Source organism: Corvus moneduloides, chromosome 3, assembly GCF_009650955.1.
Source record: "Corvus moneduloides isolate bCorMon1 chromosome 3, bCorMon1.pri, whole genome shotgun sequence".
In the NCBI taxonomy this organism is placed as follows: Eukaryota; Metazoa; Chordata; class Aves; order Passeriformes; family Corvidae; genus Corvus; species Corvus moneduloides.
In genome coordinates this window covers 66,543,397-66,567,056 of record NC_045478.1, presented here as the reverse complement: position 1 = coordinate 66,567,056, position 23,660 = coordinate 66,543,397, and the positions used below count along the sequence as shown (strand labels likewise).

The 23,660-nt window shown below is 42.7% G+C and overlaps 1 protein-coding gene across 1 annotated transcript; it reads right to left on the bottom strand.

Annotated features, from left to right (window-relative positions):
• Positions 1-343: 343 nt before the first annotated feature.
• Positions 344-2,355, bottom strand: CITED2 (Cbp/p300 interacting transactivator with Glu/Asp rich carboxy-terminal domain 2). Its single transcript, XM_032102005.1, is given in 2 exon segments — positions 344-2,038; positions 2,040-2,355. Coding segments are annotated over 2 exon segments (723 nt in total). The 5' UTR covers positions 2,349-2,355; the 3' UTR covers positions 344-1,624.
• Positions 2,356-23,660: the final 21,305 nt, after the last annotated feature.

Genomic DNA, 23,660 nt, shown 5'->3' with positions numbered 1-23,660 from the left:
AATAATGGGCATTTTTCTCCAAAATATTTTAAGTAGACCTGTATGGATTTGTGTCAGTGGCTTCAGTTGGTAGCAGTTTCTGGGAGACAGGGGTCAGAGATGTCCCACTGAGGAATATTTCAAGGATATATTCCCCTTCTCCTAAGTCACTGGAAATGAAATGAAATGAAATCGGTTCCAGTGTCACACAGATCTGGATTGATGCAGCAATCTCCTGTGTTAACCCTGTGAGGTGAGAGGCAGAGGGTGACATCCACCACCCTCCCTTCCCATGTTACAAATACTTTTTACATAGGTCTTCCAGGTGAGATAATGAATATACAAAAGAACAAAGTCTACTATATAAATGAAAGCAGATTTATAAAATTACAAGTTTAATAGATAAATATAATAAATACTTTATGCATCATAACTCTGGACAACTACATTTAAAGCAAGTATGTTGGCAAGTCACAAAAAAAGTTGCGCTCTTGGCAACTTTATTTTTCAGAAAACCACACTGACAGGCATATTACAATGTAACGCATGAGGCTTTATGCTGTAAGTATGCTCAAATCCCGCTCATCTACCGAGTTCACCATGACATATATATGGGTGTAGTGTATTTTCTATTTTGGAATGTCTTTTTGCACACCAACACGGTTGTACAGATAGATGTTCCGCTTACCAGGGACAGTGGGGAAGAGTTTTGAAGAAAAATACTGGTAAAATGACTTCTAGAAAAACTAAAGCATTTCGTAACTTTTTATTGACATTGGCAAATTAAAATAGAATAAATTAACAATATTTTCTCAAAAAAATGTTTTGTACAAAAATACTGTCAAAATTTCCTGAAAAGCTTTCAACACAGTAGTATCTTTTCATGTACTGAATAAACTATATTAGCACAGTGTCAAAACGCTGAAGACAGAAACAAAATAAAAAAAAAAAAAAAATCTGTGAATGTTTGCCACTAGTCAACATTCCATCCACACCATATTATTGTCTGTACATATGGGGGAGGGGGAATGGGTAGCAGACTTTTTAAGTAACAGTATTACTTTTCCTGATCTGGAAAGGTTTGGCCCACATCTGTTAAGCTTCCAGTTTAGAGTATTCAGAAAAAAAAAAAAAATTAAGTCTGCACTGCAATGCATAGTTAAAAATTAAGCAAGATGGCAGCTTTTGTGCAGTAGTATCTGCCCTTCAAAGTTCATGCAACCAACTAATGCAATTTTTTTCCCTGTTCACTCAGAATTTGAATGCAGTTCAAGTCATTGGAAATCATCGTTTACAAAATCCACAAGATTAAGCAATTTGCCAAGATTAATATCTAACAGTTCGGCACTGTGGGATAATTATGGGCACGTTACTGCGAGGAAATTAAGAGAGGGAGGTCGGGAGGGGGGCAACCAACATAAAAAGGCAGAGTTCGCTAGGTATTATTACTACAGGAGGGAAGGTGAGTGACAAAGCTACAAAAAGAAAAAAAAAGGTGGCAGCGATTTAAAAAAAAATTATACAAGCGCATAGTTGACTCTGCTTTCCAGATTCTCACCTTTTCAAGCCCTGAAAAGTGAGACACCGTGTCTAGGGGAATGTTTTCATTCGCACCGATAAAAGTCCTTTGTTTGTTTTAAATGAATCAGCAGCTCACCCTGCTGGGCTGCTGTTTGCAAACGAAGTCTGTCATGAAGTCAAACTCGTTCTGTCCCAACCACAGCTCGGGAAGCTCCTTGATGCGATCCAGCCCCATTTCGATGACTAAGGACATGAGGACCTCCTCGTCGATGAAGTCCGTGTCTATGACATTGGGCGGCAGCATTGCCGCGGGGACGTGGGGGACGGCGGGCGGCAAGCCGCTGCCGCCGCCGCCGCCGTGCTTGGGGTTGCAGTCCCTGAAATGCTGCTGGCTGCCGCCGTTCAGCTGGTGGCTGCCGGGGTGCAAGTCCGGCATGTAGTGGCTGTGGGGGTAGGGGTGGTGGCTGAAGTACTGGTTATTCAGCTTCTGGAGCTGCATGCTGGCGCTCAGCTGCCCTCCCGGGCTGGCGACGGGGGGGGGCCATGAACTGGGAGCCGCTGAAGCGGGCGGGGGGCGGCATGCTGCCGGCCGGGTGCCCTCCGCTCACGCTGCCCGGCCCCATGGCGTGCCTCACCCCGCTGCTCGCGTTCATACTCCCAGCTCCGTAATGTATATGGTCGCCCATCAGGGCGCTGAAGGCGTGCTGCTGCGGCGGCTGCTGCTGCTGGTGGTGGTGATGGGGGGTGGGAAACTGCCCCATGCCCATCCGATGCGCAGGGTGGTGGTGGAGCCCGCCGGATCCGTCGGGGAATCGTCCGTGGTTCATGGCCATCATGTGGTCTGCCATGGCTCACCTGGAAAGTTAGCGTGTGAATACATTAGGAAAATACACCCTCCTCGGACATCCAGCCGCCCTCTCCCGGACCAGCTGCATCTGCCTGGCCCTGACAGAAATTACTTCGCTGGTCCTGCAGTCTTCTCTCCTTCCCGGTGGAGGGAAAAAAAAAATTCCTAAAATTTACAGTGTACTACTCCACCATGGAGTACAAAGGGAAAAATAAAAAGGGAGCCCGCGGAACGAAAATCCCGATCCCCTCCGCTAATCCGGCGGGCAGCACGTCTTCCCACTCCAAGTCGCGCATACCTATCGGCGGGGAGCGTCGCATTCGGCCACCGCCGCCGCCTCCCCGCACGCTCCGGAGGCGCCCAAGCCCCCCGGCTTCGCCCGCGAAGGCAGCGGATTCCCACGGCACTCTCACTAACTTGCGGGGAACAAGCAAAGAATTGGCAAGTCCCACCTAGCCGCTGTCAGCAACTTTTGGAATTAAGTCTCAATTATTTTGGTAAAAATACGGTAATGCATAGATAAGGACGTGAAGCCAGGCAGCTGAGAAACACCTTTCCTCGCGTGTTTATACAGTCACGTTTTCCCTGTTGCACACAAAAGGGACAGCCGGCACCAGCCACGAGAACCGCCGCACTCACCTCCCGGCTTCTTTCTTCTTCTCCTTCAAAGGTGGCGGTGGAATCAAGTCAGCGAGAGTCACCCAGCATAGAGAGGGCTTCTCCGGCTCCCTCTCCCCGGCGCTGACGTGACCGGCGCCGCGATCGCTGCCGCAGCCCCGGAGCTGGTTCTCGCCCCTCCGCGAGGCGCATCGGCACTTGCCAACAATGAGCTGTGTTCCTTACACGGCTTTGGCCGCGGCTAATATAGGATTTCAGAAGGGAGGAGCAAAACCCTTACAGGCAACCAGAAGTAAAACCTGGAGCAAGCGGGGCGGGGGGGGGAGGGGGGGGGGAAGGGAGGGGAAGGGGGGAGAAGAAAAGGAAAAAAAAAACCCCAAACACCCAACACCCAACGCGCGCGCGCAGGCAGCGGGGCACACGCGTGTACGGAGACACGCGGGAAAGGGCCAGGCGGGTCGGGAAGGCACCCGCGCACCCCGTGCTCAGCGCCTCCCCCGGGAACAAAGCGGGGCTCCACGGCGGGGCGGCAGGAGCGGCACCCCGCGCACCCCGGGGCCGCTCTCCCGCCGCCCATGGCCCCGTCCGGCCCCGCGCCCGGGCATCGCCGCTGCCCCTTCCGCCCCGTCCGCTCGTGTCGCTGCAGCGCGGCGGCCGCCGACACGCGTGGGGTGAGCGCTCCAGCAGCGCTGCCCGGGCAGGGCGAGGTCCGTCCCTCCGGCGCCGCCGCGGTGCAGGTGCCCGGATCCGCCGGCGTGAGGCCCCAGAACCCGCGTGGGCGTTGTTGGGGCCGGCCCCTCTCCCGGAGGCGAGATCCGAAATCCACCTTTTTCCACAAACACGGGCGCCGCATGCGGGAGGTGTGTGTGGGGATACCGGCACGCTCCCCACTTCCCACGTCCTTCCATCTCTTGTTTTTTCCCCACTGCACCCGCGCTGTGCAGAACGAGTGCCCACCCACTCTTGCCCTTGGCCGGTGTGGTGGGGTTTATTACCGTTATTTACGATTGTTTTCATTGGAATGGCAAAGAAAAACAGAACATGCGGAGTGCGGGTGGGCACACGCCTTGCACGGGCAATCGCCCTGGCTGGGCACGTCCCCTGTCGCTCCCCCTGCCCGGCAGAGCCCTGACTCGCTGCACAGTCCCGGCAAGGGCCATGCGTATGCAAGCCGTCCCCCACCCCCGAGGCCGGCGCTCCTGCCTTTTGCTCCAGGATCCACCAGCTCCTCTCTGAAGGGCAGCCATGCCGAAGTAGCAGGGAAGATCTGAGGGGCTGGGGGAAGCATGCCACAGGGAAGTGCTGGATGGTGGCCCACTTTTCCACAGTGCTTTTGCCTGGCTTTCTTCTTCCCGTGTTTGTTTTTCTTCTTTTAGCCATCTACAGGCACACAGAGAGTGACAGTGGTAGGCAGGACACTCCCCCACACCCCCGGCACAAAGAATTGTGAATTTGAGGTCAAAGCGGCCATCACGTAGGCTGGGATGGGATTTCTCCTCCTCCATGTGGTTTGCAAGGATGCACCACAGTGCAGGAGGACCTCCCTGGGGAGGCACAGGTGAGGGCAAATGGGATGCTTCAAGAGGCTGTCCATGTGGCAGCCGTCTTGTCCCCTTTTGGGTGGGCCAGGTTCTTACTTGGCTACAGTGACTTATGAAACCAAAAGGATGGTTAGCTCTGCCTTGTCTCTCCTTGGGATGGAGGCAGAGCTGGGATGCACTGAGGTGTGATGCATGAATGTCTCTTTGTGGCTGGTGCAATCCTTTAGCAAAGCCACGTGGACAGGTGGCAGTGGTTGGGCACACATGGGATGCCAGGAAAATACCTGGCTGACATCCCAGCTGTGAGGAACAACAGGGGTGAAATCAAAGTGCTGGGAGGACAGTAAGCTTTAAAAATGTGAGTTACTTCAAGGAAGTTACCTTATCCTGCAGCTCCCTTTCCTGCAGCAGTTAAGTAGGGTACCCACCACGATTTCACCTTTTGGTCTTCAAATCCACATGAGTAGGTGGACATCTGGAAATTGCCACTGAATAAGGCTCTCCAATACAGCCAGGGATGATCAGAAAAGTAACAGTACCCTTCTGGAGACTTTTGCTTCTCGTTGGTGTGCAGGTTTTGCAGGACAAAACAATGAATAATAAGATCCTGTTCCATTTGGCAAGTAGTCAGCTGTGTATCATGACAGGTGGTTTGTTTAATGTCACATATCCATGGTGGTACTGGTATGCCTTTTTGCTCTCCACTGCTTTAAGTTTGCGATCCTTTTTAAAGCCGAGCACACATTGTATCACCACCCTGCAAATGCCCTTTCCTATTTTCAGCTTTCAGGTGTTGGAAGCTGCCAGCTTGCCAAAGTGAGTTATGGACAATTGGCATGAGACTGCCAGAAGCAATAGTAGGGAAGTCACAGCCTCCATGACACCTCACTCATACAAAACATAACTTCAGGTATTTATAGCCCATGTATAAAGAATTAGGCAGGATGGTGCTTTCTTCATCGAGGGCTGCAATGGGATCCCGATAAGGCTCAGCAGAGCAGTGCCAGGCAAGGCAAATCTGTCACTGTTTATGGCCACAGCAAAGTGGGAACACAGTCAGTTGATTGCTTTCCAGGAAATGGCTGGAAGACTTGTGACTGGCAGCTAAGGGAAGGCAGGACAAAGCATGAGGCCATCACCACTGAGCTCTCAGGAAACCCTGAATCTCATTTGTTTGCCACTCCTGATCTAAGCCATGGTTATTTAAAGAAATCTTTTCACTCATATTCTTCAAAGTCTTCTGCATACGAGTTGGTTCCTCAGTCAGACAGCAAGAAGGCAGGGCACTGCATATCAGGAGAAAGCCGGAGATGGCCAGGCGTGGGAATGAAAGCAGCAGGATTCACAGAGTCCCTGCTCAAGTGAAGAATCGGAGTAGAGTTGAAAGCAGAATGTGACTGAAGGCCCCATCTAGGAGGAAACACTGAGAAATATCAAACATGATGATGGAAGAGAAAGAAAAAGATGGATCCTTGGTTAAGTGTTAACATTTTGGATTGGAAGGCTGGCTTGCAGATGTGGCTCTGTTCACTCTTTCCAGAGTGGAATGTCTGCTGAGTGTGGTGAAAGGAAGGAAAGGAGAATCACAAAGGAGAATCCCAGATGGTGTGTTTTCGGATATTTACTGGAAATGTTTAAGCTCGTTGAGTATTGGGGGTATATCCCTGCAACAAGATACCCAGGGCAACCAATTTCAGGGGGACTTGGATCTTTTTTTTTTTTGCAACTTCGGAAATGTAATCCCTAACTCTCTGTAACTTGTCTCTCCCAGATGATTGTGGAGGTGAGTTTCTGTGTGTTCCCTCCCACGCTGACACAAAGCAGTCAGGAAAATCCAGGTCAGGACAGCTGCTAGGGTTATCTGATAGGAAATTTTATATTAGAATGATATCCTGGAAGAAATGCCCTTTCAGTAGAAATGATTATGCTCTGCTATTGAGAAGACAAGCCATGATTTTCTGGCTGCTCTCATGTTTGACCCCTTCAAAGCTATCTTCAATCCCACCTTTTCCAGAGGCACCTGGCAGTTGGGATGGAGGAGGGAACTGTGGTGCAGAAAGTCCCCAGCTCTTTGCTGGATGGCTCTCCCTAGTTTCACTGCCCACCCTGAGGAAAACCAATGACAAGTTTGTTCCAGATGGGCACCCAGGAAGCAGAGAAATCTTATTTGGTCTCTCAACGTGCTTTTTTTTTTTTTTTTTTTTTTTTTTGCCTGGAACTCCCTTTGTGAGAAGAACACTTTGGTTTTTTTTGCTGTTGGGGTTTTGACTAAAAGGGAACTCTGTTTTTTGACGTGTGTTACTGAGAGACCTGTTACTCTTATGGGATTGAGGGGAAAGATTGGACACAAGAGTAACCATGGTCTGGTAATGAGATCCTCTGTGTATCCAGGTGGGAAGGAATTATCTTGGCAAGTTTGGCTGTTTGAACAGCCCCAAAGCCCCAAAGTCCAGACTATGGCAGAAAACATAGGATTAACTCAGTTTACTTAGTTCAATATCACACAAGCTTCCTAAAGCAATCACAGCTCCCCTCTGTTGGTCCAGACACTAGCCAGGCATTTTCCAGAGCTGAGCATCTAAGTCTCCTGTTCCAACAATCTGCTCTCACAGGGAAAGCCACTGTTCAGAGAGGTAGTGCACCTGGCATACAGGTGGGCAGCCCAAGTGTGGAAGAGATGACCCACTGGGGATTTCTTTCAGTGGTGGCCTATGTTACCAGGAATTACTGGAGTGATGTCAAAGCAAATCTGTATTGTGTTCCTAAGAGCTGGCTAGTGGCAGAAAGTCAGTGGAAGGGCAGAAAGACACATAGAATATGCTATCTCAATTAGTCTGTATGGGATTAATTTTTTCTTTGACAGGTTTCACAGGATAAACCATCTCTGTGCTGATTGCAGGTGGTTACTGTGCTGAGGATTGGGGTTACAGGTGTGCTTTATTAGCAACAAATCATTCTGAAAGGAGTTACCCAGGGCAAGGAACTTCCTTGAAGCACTAGGGGATATGTTAGAGGGTTTGATGTGCTTGCATCTCTTGTTGGTATGCCAGGAACCAAAGATGTACACTTAAAATTGCTGGTCAAAAGTAAGGAACACAGGCTATGCAAATTGTGCTACTCTCTTCCCACCCACATTTCTTTGTGTTTTTGTTAGATGGATCAAGATAGTAATGTGCTAGTATATTTTATTTTGATAATAATGAATGTGGCTTTGTACCCTTTATCTGCATGATCTTATTAATGTGAGAATGTCTTGGGAAGCATGGCAAGCTCCTTTGTTTTACCCTTATATGCCCTCTCAGTGCAGTCTTTCAAACTTGTGTGATCCCAAGGGAGAGCCTTCCTTAAGTGTAATTCCACTGCAAGGTATCTTTTTTTGAAAAAGTAACTCTGCAAAAATGGGAACACTTACTAAGAACATTATTTCCTGAAGAGGCACGAGAGAATGTAAAAATACTAAAATAAACACACACATATGCAAATAATGAATCAAGCATCATTCCATTTGTACTTTGTCACATAGAACCCCAACACAGACCTTTTCACTACTCTTTACATTTTGGAATCAGTGGGAACCAGAAGTAACAAAAGGAAACATTCAGATGCTTTTGACAAAGCAGTGGCATCTTCTGTAGTAAACGGAATAACACAAGCTTCAAATAGAGCACAGAGGTGGAAAGCAGTCACCAGAGCTAGGCTGTATGAACAAATATTTTTTCGTCTGGAGACTAAGCCATGTGCTAAAACTACTGGTTTGGGTCAAGAAAGATTTTAAAATTTTTTTTTAGGTAGAATGAGATGCTTTATTTAATTAAAAATTATCAGAAAGCAGTGCACATACTTCTAAGTATGTATTAGACCTGGATGAGTACACCTAAAGTGTTTGTTGTATACATTCTGTAATTAATTGAACTGGTAGTTGACAAGTAATTTATTTGAAGTCCACCAAATAATTGAAACTTATTATTAGAATGGAATGCTAAAAAAAAAAAAAAAAGAAAAAGATGTTTGATTACAAATATAGGCCTCAGTACTGATACATTTATACGCATGATTAAGTCATGCTTTTTGGGAGATCATTTCACACAGTACCCTACTCTCTTGCATCTGCATACAAACATTCTATTTTAAGTTGGTGAGGCTGTGCAGGAAGTAAGATTCTTCTCAGTATGAGTAAGGTTGACAAAATCTTAACTTCTCAGACCACTAGCTAATCAAATTGACACAACTTAGATCCAGCAACTGTCTGTACTTGGGACTGGATTTTCAGGTGATCACATCTTTACAGCGCAACAGTCCACTTGAGACACTGCTGTGTGTGAGTGTCTGGCTTGGAATTTAGTAATACCCAGTAAAAAACTTAATTACATGATTCCATTGATTAAGTTCAAATTCAATATTTCTGACTTGATGAAAATGTTAGTAAAATGAACATAATGGTTATATAAGAGAAATGTTCTGTTGCAATGCTGAACACCAATTTAGATATGGATAAGCACGTACTTTGGATATGCTTATTGGACCTAATGGTATCATATGCAGCAAAATCTCTCTAAATCACGCGAGAAATACTGACTTTCATGGGACTACAAGAGTTCAGTATACAGCAAACAAGTGTGTGCAAAAATGGTATTGTAGTATGTAGGAAAGTAGTTGTTCCATATAATCACTATGGTCATTGAGGCTTCTCCAGCAACTCTGCCACTTAAAATTTTTATTTAAAGAAATAGGGAAGTTGTTTAGTCCTCCTCTTGATGATAAAGGGTTACAAGCAGCTGCCGTGTTGGAGTCATGTGTCGTACATTGTCAGCAGACAGTTGCAGTTTCAGTTACATTTTCTCTTTTGATTTGATTATGTTCTTCTCCTAAATTAAATAATTATAATGTGTGTACTGTGTGGTAATGGCAACACCATCCATTCCAGGCCTTTAGAAATATGCTGCGGGTTGAGGAGAATTTGTAAGCAATAAACCTTTGCATCTCATTTGTCATTTTAGGCAACTTACTTGCATACACCTTCTCCAGTGGTTTATTTTTTACAAGTATGAAGAATCTGGGAATCATTCCAGTCTGACCTGTCTTTTCAGTGGATTTTCACTGCTTTTCTTTAGCTGAGAACCTTTTTACTGCAAAGCTGTATTTTGAGGCTTTCTATTTCAAACTGAGTCTCATCTCAATCCAGCACTTCACATTGTCTGTTTTCTGGAACACCGATAAGTTATCTTTGTTTTCTGTGGCAAGGGTTAATCTTGCTCAGACAGCCCATTCTCAGTGTAGAAGATGCCTATCTGTGCTTCTCCCTTCCTCGATGCTTGCTGCAGAGGAGCCTTGCTGCTATCCCTCTCAAGATCAGTTACACACTTTCTATGTGGATTACTTCCTGTTTTCCTTCAGCCTATCATTTTGGTTGGCACCAGCAAATGTTGTTTCCATTTGTGTAAGTAGCTGTTTTGTGGGCCCTAGGATTTGGAAACAATAGACTTGATTCTAGTACGTTTTAAGTTTTGCTCTGAAATATGTACAGTAAGTCAGTCAAACCCCTCAAAAATAATGAAATCTAAACAAATGTAAATATTCAAAATAGTTTATATTTCCTAAAATTACTCAAAACTCAAGTTTGGTAGCCCCTTATTTGGAAATATAAACCCTGTTTTCTTATCGGTCATATCTTTATGAGCGTTGCAAACTACACCATCAATGTTTTTTCAATTGTTTTTGGTTTCAGTTGTTTTTAGGCAGGCACAGCAGATGTATGTAATTTTTCACACTTTGCTGTTCTCATTCGTCAGCCTGATGATATCATACTCAAGCACTAATAATACTACTACTCGCCTTTTACATAAATTAGCACTTCACAGCTTCAGAGCGTAATACCAACATTACCTAATTACTCTAGAATTGAGCATGCACTCTTTTCCTTTTAGAGTAGAAGCTGATGGATTTAAATGGTCAAATGTAATCAGAAAGGAAAACAAGTCCTTTAATAGCTTGTGTAGTGGTCTCATCAAAACATGGGTATGTGTTCTCTCCTCTCTCTCAGTTCCAGCAGTGTAATTAAAATCAGACTTAAGTACCCAAGTTCCTTTCTCCTTCTGAAAGTCCTCCATAGACCTCAGTTTACCTCTCTGTAAAGTGGAAACAACTGATACCTTTCTCCTAGAAAATGCCTAGTAGAGATCTTTTTGGGGTAATGCCTAAGAATCACTACTGTGGTCACAAATATTTGACATCAAAAGATTTTACAGTTATCTTAGTTTTCTGCATTTATTTCAGATCATGAGTGGGGCTCCAGCCACCTTAATGTCAGTAGAAATAGTCATTATCATCACTGACTTCAGTGCAGGCAGGATCCACTCTGGCATTTTTAATCTCATCCAAAAGGTAACCCTTCTAATAGCCTTGTGTTCAGTCCCACCCAAGCAACAGGACAAAATTCTCCCATCTCATCTCTGCCTTCCCTGTGTCCTAAATATTCCACTCCCAGTGCCTCTTACCAATTACCTTTGCAAGACTCTTTGGAGGCTCTTGCTTCCTTTCTGCTCCAGGATGAATTATCCCTGCAAACTTTCAATCCTCATAGCTCTTGTCCAGGAAGATCACTGCAATTTTCCTTCTAAATAGCCCATTTCCTGCAGCTACATGCAACACCCCCCACCAAATCTCTCACAGGGTGAATGGCAGCATTCCAGCAACTTATTATCAATCCTAGTGAAGTAATGTTCTTCAACAACTTCTTTGCATAACCACATCCACTGCCTCTTTCTTCCTTCCAGACTCTGACAGCCCAGTAACCAATTTCCGTTCAGACAGAAAATGCTAAATCAAACAACTTCCCTCACTCTAATGCCCCTACAGGATAAAACAAACATCCTATAATTTGGTCTGGTATGGAAGGTGTTCAGCGATAGCATGAATATGTATTGGGGCTATTGCATCCATCTGAAGTTGTCTTCAAGATCTTAAGAAAAATATTTCCTCCAAGGGTGAAGGCTGACCTACACTTCTACTTCAATGAGGTTGTCTGCTGTTCCAATCTCCTTCCCCCCCCACCACTCCCATGCCAGGGTAGGAAGAGGATTATTACTACTATGTGTACTGTGTGTACATATTGCTTTTACTCCTCCAAGAGTTTGAGGAATATCCATCACTCTGTATTTTCATTTACAGATTTTCTAAAAGTCCTCACATTTAAGGGCAAAACTCCTGACAGTTTGCAATGTTTTGAACATTTCATTCATTGTCTTTCATGTATAAAGTCTCCAGGCTAGTCGACTGCTCAAGAATATTACTATTATTATTATTATTATTATTAATCTTGAATATTATATGGTCTTGAGTATTATATTAGGTGTTGCAGAACAAAACAAATGGCTCTGTGATTAATACTGCCTTAAACTCAGTCTATAGCTCTGATTAATGCTATTTTTAACTGTCATGTTGCTTCTCATGTATTATGGCTAGCAATTCCTCACTCAGTTTTTTTTTTTTTTTTGCACAGCACAAGTGAACTTGATTTCAGAAAGAACAAATAGCTAAAAGGACATCTGAAATTCAGTTACATGTATTTTGCCTGAAGATAGGTATTCATAGCACAGAAAAAGCTGCTGGTACCCTAAGTTCAGTATCTGCCTAACTAGCAATGCCAATAGTAATGTCTTTTAGAGAACTCGTGATGGCATTCAACCATCATTCAACCATACCAGGCATTCAACAACACTGTACCTGAGGAAGGATTCCCTCATGACCGTACAACTGAGAGGACAAAACTCTAATATAAAGCAACTTGCCAGCTATATCATCACTGGTGGAGGCATAAATCTGAGGGATTTGTGTCTTAACCCTGCCGACTCTTGAACATTGGAAATTGAAGGCTCTTGTCATTTTTATTTTCTGTACAACTGATGAAATGGTACCTCCGTGGCTTGTATAATCAGTTCGACTGATTACAACAGTTAATGGGCTGACTCTATTTACATGAGCAGAGAGACTGTGTTTCTTTTTTTTTAATGTATGTTTAAGTCTCATCGGTTTTGGTGGTAAACAAAGCTATTTACCACAGTAACAGTTTGTGACCAGTTTTCTACAGATTAGTTACAGTCTGCATTGACTGTAGTCACTTTTTACATGTTTCCTTATTATTGAACAAGGTACATAAACATGCCATGTGACGCATCCAGTCTGTCCTTCATTGAACAAACTTTCATGTACTCTTTCTTTAAAAGTTATCAATCTGCTCAGTTAAGGTGCTGAGATTCTAGGATGCACTGCAGTCTGTAACTCAGGGCATCAGCAGCCCTTGGCATGATTGACCTCTACGAGGTCACTCGGTTTATTCTCTAGGCAGATTTCTCTTCTGCATCCCTCTGAGGCTGATGACTGAATTTTTCTATGAATGTTTTTAATATAATCATGTTACAATATTTTCTGTCAACCATTTTTTAGTTACAGCTTATTTTCTGTGTTTGACCACTGCAGCACTGAGCAGACATCTTCATTAAGCTATCCACACAGATGCCTCAATCTTTCTGTTGAAAGGTTACAATTAATTCAGAACCCATCTGTATATATGAGTAGTTTAAGTCATGCCTTCCAAGGTGCATTACGGTGCACTCATCTACACTGCATTCCCTTTGCTGACACATTACTCAGTTACTTAGTGTTGTCAAGGCTTACCAAGGTGCCTCACCAGCGTTGTCTTGCCCACTGCTCTTATGGATCCAGCTTTTCTAGTAGAACCTCAATAAGTACATTAAACAATGCCACTGTTTGTATTGATCCTAGAGACACCCCACTACTTAAATGCTGTGAAGAGAACCAAGCAATTATTCCTGCTCTGCCCCTGTGTGCTATCCCCTAACTGGATTTGCATCCATGACTGGCAGGGTGTTACCCACTCTTCTGCTCTTGACAACTGGCTTTCCTTAGTAGCCTTTTGTGAACACTCTTTGTTCAAAGCCTTTGGACTGTTTAAGTAACATTCCCTGGTTCCCTGTTACCACTCCGCAAAATTGCTCAAAATCCAAAGAACTGACATCAAAGCCTTCTTTCTTTTCACAAAATTTTGTTTGTTGACCCAGAAGATTTTGTTGCTATGAGTGTTGTTTTTCAGTCTTCTATACAGGTGACTTTCAGGTCTGTACTACTGCAGTGCTGCTGCGATGGGGAGCTACTTTATAAACTAAATCCATTTCAGCAGGCTGTTGTGTTTTGTGTAAGTAGCAATCTCTGAAGAAGCAGTTCTCTCAGCCAGTCAGGAGCTGAAGAAAAAAAGATAGAGAAATGACGTTTCGTCATCAAGGATGCATCCAAATACCCACACCCCAGTTTGGGCCTTGTTGAGGGTTCACTTTTAACCCTGGGATTCCATGCTTGTGTGACTAAATTTGGTACTGATCAGAGGCTACCACGTTCTCCCTTGGGAAAATTCCTCAGGTTTCTGTTTTGCCTGCAGGAGAGACTTCTCTCAGACACCAGGTCTATCAGGCACATGAGCTTGGGCTTCCCTTCCCCTCCAGGGCTCCTCTCTGCCTGCCGCCCCACAACTGCCTCACCCCAGCCTTGCTCGTCCCCGGTGCCTCTTCTCAGGCCTCACACAACAGCCCCTGCAACTCCTCAACCCTCAAGTGGATCACCCTCCCCTCCCTTGGCACCACCTCCACTGGCAGCACCTGCCTGAGTGCTCCTTGCCGCTGTGCCTGTTGGAGCAGGTGGCTGTGCACATTTTGGGATTTGGAGCAGGCTTGTCTTGGTGTCCCCACGAGCTGGGAACTGTCAGCCTGGAGGAGAGTTGTGGTCCTCCATGGTCAGTCCCTTGGCTGGGCCCAGGGAACAAGCCAAAACTGTGTGCAGAGATCACCTAGCTTTAGGTGAATCACCTTTATTAAACTCTTCTTCATAGGTGTGGGGAATGGAAAATTACTTAGAAAAAAGAAAGGGTTTGAGACCACCTGGTGCCAGAAAATAATGGCACCAAGAACTAGAGACTTGTGACAGTGTGTGGGAAGTGGTGTAGCACTAGAGAGCAGAGATGCTCTGAAATTGAGGCCTTTCACAGGAAGGGACACACTTTCTTCCTTAAGGGGATCTGATGTGGGTGTTTGTTTTTGTTGTTTTTTTTTTTTTTTTTTCATTTTTGTTGGTTTTTTTTTTTATTCAGAGGCTGTGAAGCACTGGTAAGTGCTGGGACAGAGCTCCTATTTAACCTTTGGCAATGTGGATGGAGTTGAAACAGTCACTGGCTAGGGAGCTCCATCTGCGGCTGTGCACCAAGCACCCCTGATACTGATGGGGTTAGACCAGCCTTGTAAATCCTCAGAGACTGCAGAAAAAAACACTGGTGCAGACAAGGCCACTGTGTCCCAAACAGCAGACACTGCAATTTTTGAAGGTTGACTTTCTTACTACTTGTTGGCTTTTGCTAGCAAAAAATAACAGGTTTAAATGGCAAAATGTACTGTGATTCTGGTCAACATAGGACCATCATGCCAGCATGGGGCAGGAGGCAAAATGGGAGTTCGGTAGTGTGGGGGAAAGGTTGGACCACCTATTTTGCGGACTTACACAACACAGAGTAACTACATGGCAGAGCCGCAGATTCCTTCAAGTAAGGTGCAGCCGGATACCTTTTTCACTATTCTGTGTGGCAGAAGGGGAACTCTTACCCTGAGCAACTTGTACCCCAGTTCAGTTCCCTCAATGGAATATGCTTTAGGGCACTGTACATACTATATGTATGTAGAGTATAGTATACATACTATACTGTTGATACCACCTTGGTTTCCTAAAGTTTTCATTTTGTGGTATTCCAGTTTGGCGAATAAAAAGCTTACAATATTTTTACATTCACTTTCACATTAACCTCAGAGTAGACCTTCCAAATCTGACACGCTGAAAATAAGTGACACTCATTTTGGATTAATTTTAAGGCACTCTTAAAAAGTATTACCTTCCCCCCCTCTGATAAAAGAATTTTACAGTTAGTTTCAATGATCCATTTAAAATCTCATTCTGCTTTTGAGGTTCTTTTTGTAATCTAATTTAAATTTCTACTGCTTGGAAGACCTGCTAAGAATTCTTAATTGGTATATGGAACAGTAAATATAAAAACAAATGGCAAAGAAGAGTGGAAGAGAACAGAACAGTTAGAATGCAATAGAAACAAGGAGTGACTTTGTTGCCACTATTCTAGCAATGCAAGGTTTTAACAGCATGCTGAATGTCAATTCTCTTCCATAACTTTCTACCCTCTTCTTCTGCAGGATCTTTCCTTGCTGAATTATTTTTGGAATCATGGCTCTGCAAAATTCGATTTCCTCTCTTTGCCCCTCTATTCCTCTACCAACTTCCTTGAAACCAAGAAATTAATTTCTTTCTCAAATAATTGCAGTGTGGAATGGAGATTGTATCATAGAAATTAGAGATGCAAATGGGCAAGTTAGGTCATTCAGCAGTACATCTGCACTGTGTATGCATGATGACTCCCTATACTGTAACATGTTCTCTAGTGTTTTGTCCAATCCAATTTTGTAAATTGGGTTGACTTCTATTTAAATTGTGAGGCTGTTCTATAATACAGAGAGATTACCAAGAGGAATGTCCTACATATGACCCAATGTAGGGATTTTATTTTCTTTTTAATCAAGCTTTTGCCATATAACTTTTTAAAACTTCTTGCTAAAACCATATGGGAAAATACACAGAAACCATCTAAGATCACTGGAATGTTGATGCAGCTTGCAATCACTTTGAAGGAAAACTGAGGATTAATCTTGTCAATAAGTGCATTATGGGGACTGCTTCCACAGCAGTTCTTCCCACACAAGCGCCCATTGCCCCAAATAGGAGCTGCTCAAGTGCAATAGCTGCAAAATCAATCCCCCTTTGTGTAACATCCCTTGAATAACAAACTAAAAGTGCAGTGTATTATTAGTTTATCTACAGTCTGAAAGTCTCTCAGTTGTTTTTGCATTTGAAGTGCAAAATTATTATATAACTGTCTGAGCAAAGATCCGTTAATCTAACCTCAGAAATCTAAAGATTATTTGCCCTAGTTTATTTGGTGGAGAAGGAGACAGGAGGCACAACGTTATTTAGGCGCCTCACTGTGCTTGAGTGGTTTCAATGTGAGCTGGCCATCTACACAGCTGCTTGGTGCCTTAGACCTTTGTAGCTTTTGGCCTGAATATTTGGCTTCCCATTCCCTGTTCTAAACACAGTTTAGGAGTTCTAATTCAGTAATTTATCATATGAGGCATTAGAAAGAATATATGAGACTTCAATATTTCTATTGTGTGGGATTAAAAAAAAAATTAATTGGCCATTGTTATGTAGCTTAACGTTATGTTTTTGTTTTGTAAGGTAAACAGTTGGTGGGTACTCTTGGCACTTGGCTGCTTTGGAAATCAAGATTCTTTTTTCAGGTGCCTGAGGTTGTGCATGGTATTCCAGGCTGGAGCAGCAATGCAGTTTTGAAGTTATTTACCCAATTGTCTCCACTTACAGAGCTCTGGTTTAGTTTGCAAAGTGTTTTTGGTATGAGCTAACTAAATTTTGTTCCTTTTCAGAGAAACTAAACCAGAAGCTTTGCTCTATTCGCACACCAAAACCACTTTGACAGCCTGGTGATGGTCCAAGCCTGTAATGCAGCCCTTGAACAACTTAGAAATGCCTGGGGCAACACATGCTCAATTCAGGGGATTGGACTAAGTCTGAAGTTTCCCCAAACTGCTCGAATTGGAAATAAAGGGCCCTCAGTACCAATACTTTCAATTGACTTATCTGTGCTTTTAACACCAAATTAATGGCTAATGATAAACTTAGCCTGAGATTTTAGAACATACGTTAGGCCCCTCTGCCTGGCAATGTGGACCCTTGAGTGCATTAGTGACTCCCTACATGCCTTTTCCAATTCCACTGGAAAAATAAATCATCTTTCTCTCTGGCTTAATCACTTGGAAACTACATCATCTTGAATTAAAATTGCTTTTTCCTATTTACAAAACCAGGAATGGTTTCTAAGAGCTCTGCCCCTCCCACATCACTTTCTTTGCCTCTTTTCCAGCTGGGTCCAGCATGATTCCAGTGCTGAGACAACAAAGCACCATCCACAGGGTGATATGGGTGGAGGCACGTTGAGAGAGTGTAACTGCCCACCACACATTTAGATATCTTTTCACTGAATCAGGTGAAAAAGATAGTACTTAATGCCTTTAAGAAAACTGCCCGTGTGACAAGTACAAATTATACTTCATGTTCCTGTAATTTGACCAGTCAACACCTGGTCTAAAACAAGTGATATACTGTTAAAAGAGAATTCCAAAGCCACATCTGACAACAGACATATCATTTTCCAGATGAAATAAACAGGCAGTTAAAACCCCATCTGCACTCACCCCTCCCTAGAAACTGGGAAAGCTAAACACTCAAAACTTAACAAATAAGATTTTAAAAAATGAAGAAAATGTAGGTAATGTCACACTGGTTTATATTTACAAGTTTATTATTATTATTATTAATGGCTGTAAAATGAAATGTTCAGGTTTTGAATCTTTATAAAAATAGAAATATTTTAAGATAAAACCTGGAAAATAAAATTTCAGCAGATATGATCTCTACCAAATATGTTTTTGGTTAGTAAATATAAGTACTTCTTTAGTTTTGTGTATATAAGTAACAAAACTGAAGAGCTTAGGTGACATTGGTTTAATAGCTTCTGCTGGGAATTTTTCTTTAAATTCTGTTTACTGACAGAACTGAGTGTAGGTGCTCAGCAGAAACAAAACCAGTAAATAATTGTTCAAGAAAGTACTTTTGAGTTGTGGCACTTGGAGTAACAATGGTTTGGCTCTCTATAATAGTATATAATTGAACCAACTTGGAGGGGAAACCAAACCAAACCAAAACTTGCTGAGAAAGAAGGATGTCTCCATGCATCAGAAATATATGGACAGAAAATAATTCAAGTGAGAATGAGAGCTTAAAACCACAGCAAAGAAGGAAGAAGTCTGCAAGATTCAGTGACTACTAAGGAATAAAGGAGTTTGGGGGTTGGTATTGAGGGAAGTGCAGCCTCATCTGCTCCAGGCAGTCAGCTGAAGCCCCTTTCTTTGCTGCTTGGCCAAAATCAGCAAAGCTTGAACAAGTTTGGGACTAAATCCTGTGGATCCTCCAGGTCTGTGAGGGCAAGGATGTCTGTCAGAACAGTGAATATGTAGTTGAGAGCATCCACCTACGTCACTGACTTTTAAAAAGGTACCTAGGACTGTGCTTTACATCCTGTTAGGTGTATATTCTGAGGATGTCTTTTGGCTGGAGCCGTTGACTGAGGAATGTCTTACTCTGTGCTACTTAAGAACTGTCTGTCCCAAGAGGTGCTGAGCATGGGCCATTCCTCCTGATCTTGTTAGCACTCCTACTGTGAATAAGGGCTTGTTTACACTTAGAGCTGTTCCTGAACAGTGCTGCATGTGGATGCCGTGGCCACACAAGACATTAATCAAGAACAATTGATCAGGAACAACTCCATGTGTAGACAAGCCCAAATTTAAGGTGAGGGTGGTCACAATATGGTGTTCTCCACGAAAGTGACCAAAGAGCAGATGAGTCATTTCCATATGGAATATAATGCTCTTGGCAGGGAAAGAACAGACTTTTGAGAATGATTTAATTTTTTATGACCAGGTACACACTCATACACCACTGTTGACAATCCCCAGTCCCATGAGTACTGGAGTGTGGATCCTGAAAACAAGCACCTCTCGCTGTTGCTGCCTGGTATGTGCATGAGGCTTTCCATGTGCTAGGAGACACTTGGGAACTGGCACTGGGCCATGTTGGCCAAAGGTGTTAAGTGCTTTTATTCCTTTATCGTAGGAAAGGGTAAATGCAGAGAACCCAAGCTTTTGTCGCTAAATAGTTTGTGTCGCTCAGGCCAAACTTGGCTTACATTTTCTTGTTTACAACCAAATTATTGCTAGTGGAAGGCTGCTGACAAGTTCTTCTTGTGTGGACAGGTTTTAAAGATGGAGATGATTCAGTGTACCACAGTATAACCTCTTCCTGTTGCCATCACAGGAGTTTCCTGAGTTGGTAGGAAGCAAGATTATTCTGGAGGTGGGTTGGTGTGCTCAGGAAATATTTACCCATACTTAAGATGGCCCCCAAACTGGCTGCTATATTGTTTGTATACAAGCTCTTTTCTGTACCATTTTATGAAGAGCTAATTGCCCATGCTTAGCTTGCTCAAGGTGTGACCAGTGTTTCTTTGTCTTTTTCTTACCCCTCCTTTTCAGTGCTCAGACCAAGAAGTCACTTTTCTGCTTCAGTGCCTAGTTTAGTTGATCCCAGTTCCACAATGCTGGGATGATGTACTCTTTCTTCTCAGAATATTTAGTGGAGTTCACTCTGTATATAATTTCCCATGAAACAATATGAAATCCCTTGAAGACCAGTGTGTCACATGTTAGGATAAAGAAATTTTACTTTATTTTATTTTATTTTGGAGAATGCAAAATAGCAGGCAAGTATTCAAACCATGTTTGTATTTGGTCTGATTTGGAGCCACGTATTAGCACACATTTCCAATATCTGAGGCCATAGCACATTTTTGAGCAAGTACCTCCTATTAAAGTTATTCTTGCTCAGTGGGAATTAGAGCCTGTGAAACTAACCCGCTAGTTGACATGGTCATATGGGAGACCCAGATTCATGTGCGTGTTCCAAGAAATGTACAAAGTGAAGCAGCTACAGTGGGACAGATTGAGACTGATTTTTTTCAAAACACTGAATGGCTTCGACATTTGACCAATTCCTGGAGCAAGAGAATAGGCTCAAGTTCCTTCAATGAATCAGGCAGAGAGGAGATTTCACAATGTGTTTCCCAATACACCTAATCCTGACAGATGTGTGCCCTGACCCTGCTGCACCCTCCTAACTTGCCCCACCAAATGCTGAATGTGAGATTTCTAGCAGAGAGTAGGCATAAGGTAGGGCTGTCAGCAGCTTCACAGCATAGCATGTGCCTACTTGTTGATCTCTTGCTCTGCCCTCAAATATAAGTAGGATATGTGGGTTGCAGTACTGCTGAAATGTTAACCTGAGGCACCTAAACTTGGAATTAGGCACTCAATTAATTTGTAGATTTAGTTCATAAAATCTGATGTGTTCTATAGCTTAATAATTGGTTTCTGTAATAAACGCTTTGTTTTGGCAATAAAAATGCCTATTTCATGCTTATATATATTTGGCATTTTTAATTACTCATTTTTCTAATACTCTTGTGAGGAAGGTATTTTCCAAACTAAATGATTCTATGATTCTGTGTTATAATTTATATTGTAATGTCATGTAACTCAAATGCAATTCTAGGAATAGCATTTTTGGTATGAATACTTCTTTTTCTTGTTACATTTTGACTATGCTTAAATAAATAAACTGTATCATAAAGGCATATGGCCTTTAAAAATGTCAGATATCAAAATTTACTGCAATTTTGTTCACTTAAATTCATGGAAGTGGCATTCGGATGACAGATACCCAAGGTTTTGCTGACCTTGTGAACATTACTGAGTAATCAGTCATTAAGTAATCATGAACAATGTAGTCAATGTTTTCAGCACTTAACAGACTTTCCCTCGAAAGCAGGAATCTTCTTGCTCCACCTTCTTTTCTGGGACCCAAATTTGACTAAATTTAAAGGGAACACTGTCTTCATTTTCCTTGTTTGCTTTTTCCTGTCACATCTCTTCTTAATGGGAGTAACAGCCTTCTGTTCAACTTTTGACTTTGCATATGTCTCTTAAAGACTATAATAAAACTTGAGGTTTATGTCTTGACTGTAGAAGGGCTGAGTTCTGCCTTCGGGTGAAAAAGCATAATTCCCCTTCAAAGAAATGAAACTCAAGCATATTTCTTGCAAAATTCTGTGACGAAGGTGAGCAAAGCACTATTATACCAATCTTTGCAGATAATCTGAGACAAAGAGAATTAATGAATTGTCGGGATCCATTTAAAAAATCATTACTTAAAGCTATTCCTGACACTCAGGAGTTTCTGGGCTCCCAGTCCTATGTGCCATCCACATGGCTGTAATTCTGAAACTAAGGAACCCTAGGGTGGATCACTCCTCCAAGAGGTTCCATGGCAGGTTTTTCAGATTCTCCAGCTTAGTGTGCGGACAACCAAATTGGCACTTGGACCCACACAGTACTTTGCAGCTTATGGAAGCAAATCAGCAGTGAAGGAAGGGCTTTGGATGCCATGGCTGAAGGATGAGGTGTAATGCCTGGTGTAAGGGGTGGCACTGTTGATGCTCAACACACAGGAGGCAGGGCAGGGTGAACAGAGGGGATATGGAAGAGGGAACATCATGATGAGAGAGGATAGGGTGGGAATGGAAGGAAAAGAAAATGTGAGGAGTGTGAGAGGAAAAGCAGAATGTGATGGAAAGGGATTATAGAGCTAAATTAGAGAAAAGCATATTGATTGATGTAATTTCTTATCATTTGAAGAATGCCCATTACTTATATCTATATAACTACATCATGACAACGCTACTTCGGAAGGTGTTCCAGGAATTATTGATTGCTTCTGCAACACAAAGAAATAATTGTTAATTTGATTTTCTGAGTTTAACAAAGTTAGTGGTGTACTTTGTGATGGATTGGAATCAGATTTGCCAAAGCACAATGAATTAAACTGGTTCCTGAAAAAATATCAGTTTGCACTTGCTCCCCCTGATACTAATATCACATTTCAAAATGACTTATATGAAAGTAGGATTGTGCTTTTACATGAAAGCCTTGATTTCCTGAGCATTAAATTTTCTGTGAGATGCAATGGGCATCAATTTAATGGCTAAGAATGGGATATAGCCCATATTTTGTCACTAAAAGTCCAGTGTAAAATCTACCTGCCACCTGCTTTCTTGTTCTGAACTACTGAAAGGGACCCTCCTTAAAATTTCCTGATTTGAAATACACATGTTCTGGTGAAATTCACACATTCTGGTAAAATTCACTTCACTAATGTACTCTGTATTAAAAATACTCTGGAAGGTTTTAATTTACTGGTAAGATACAGGAGATCATTGAGGAAGGGAGAAATGAGAGCTTGAACATGCAAAACATGCCTATACGAGCTTACTTAGGATGGGCACATAATCAAATGTCAGAGATACAGACATATATTTCTTTGTTGTTTCTTTCTTGCAGTAGCCTTAAGTGTTATTTTCAGTGTTGTGGATACCACATTTGATAGGCGTAACAAAAATGTGGTTTTCAAGCTGACCCTTTTAAGGCAGAATAGCCTGAAGGAAATGCGCCCATTCTGCTTCAAAGAAGATCTGTCTGTAGGAAGGAGGAATAATATGCATGCATAAGTAATTAATAATGATTTGAAGCTTTGATATTTTGTAAGGCCCAGAAAATTACATTTTTGCAGGATGTAATATATTGTTGGTTTAAAAACACATGGCTTAATTCCATATCCTGTGACAAAATTTCTGTTGAGATAAATAGGAACCAAGCTTGAATAAGGACAGCAGTATCAAAAGCACTGGTTTGAGTGCTGTGTGTGTCCTTTTATTACACCAATGAATACAGTTGTGGTATCACTGCAATCCTTAATAGGATAATATGGATGAGAAAGATCTTCAATACAGAGCATAATGAGGTGCTCAAATAGCCTGACTTTTCACTTAATTTAAAGAATTCATTCCCCTGAAAAGCTCAATTTCTACATACCTAATAGTACAACATGAAATTCAGAGGCCAAATCTCATTGACTAGATTTTGTTTGAATACCTTTTAAAACAGCTGCTTTGACTTCATTAGATGTCTTTAATGTAGCCATTTGTAAAGTCCTTTTCTTGTATAATAGATTAACTTGCAGAGAGGAACCAGCTGATACAGCGATGCCTTCTGACAGTTCTATTTTTAGAATCGGAGGGAGGTACAGTCAAATAAAACATACTGCAATTAATAAGCTAGATAGCAAGCGTGGATCGTTTTGAGGAAACTCCCTTTGTATTTTAACAGTCTTCTGGGCCTTTCTGCCCATCTTATAACCACAGAGAATCTGACAGGCTATATTTACCTGGTGAGAAAGTACCTGTGCTCTTATCTGTCTGTAACAGGTATATACAGATATTTAGTTTT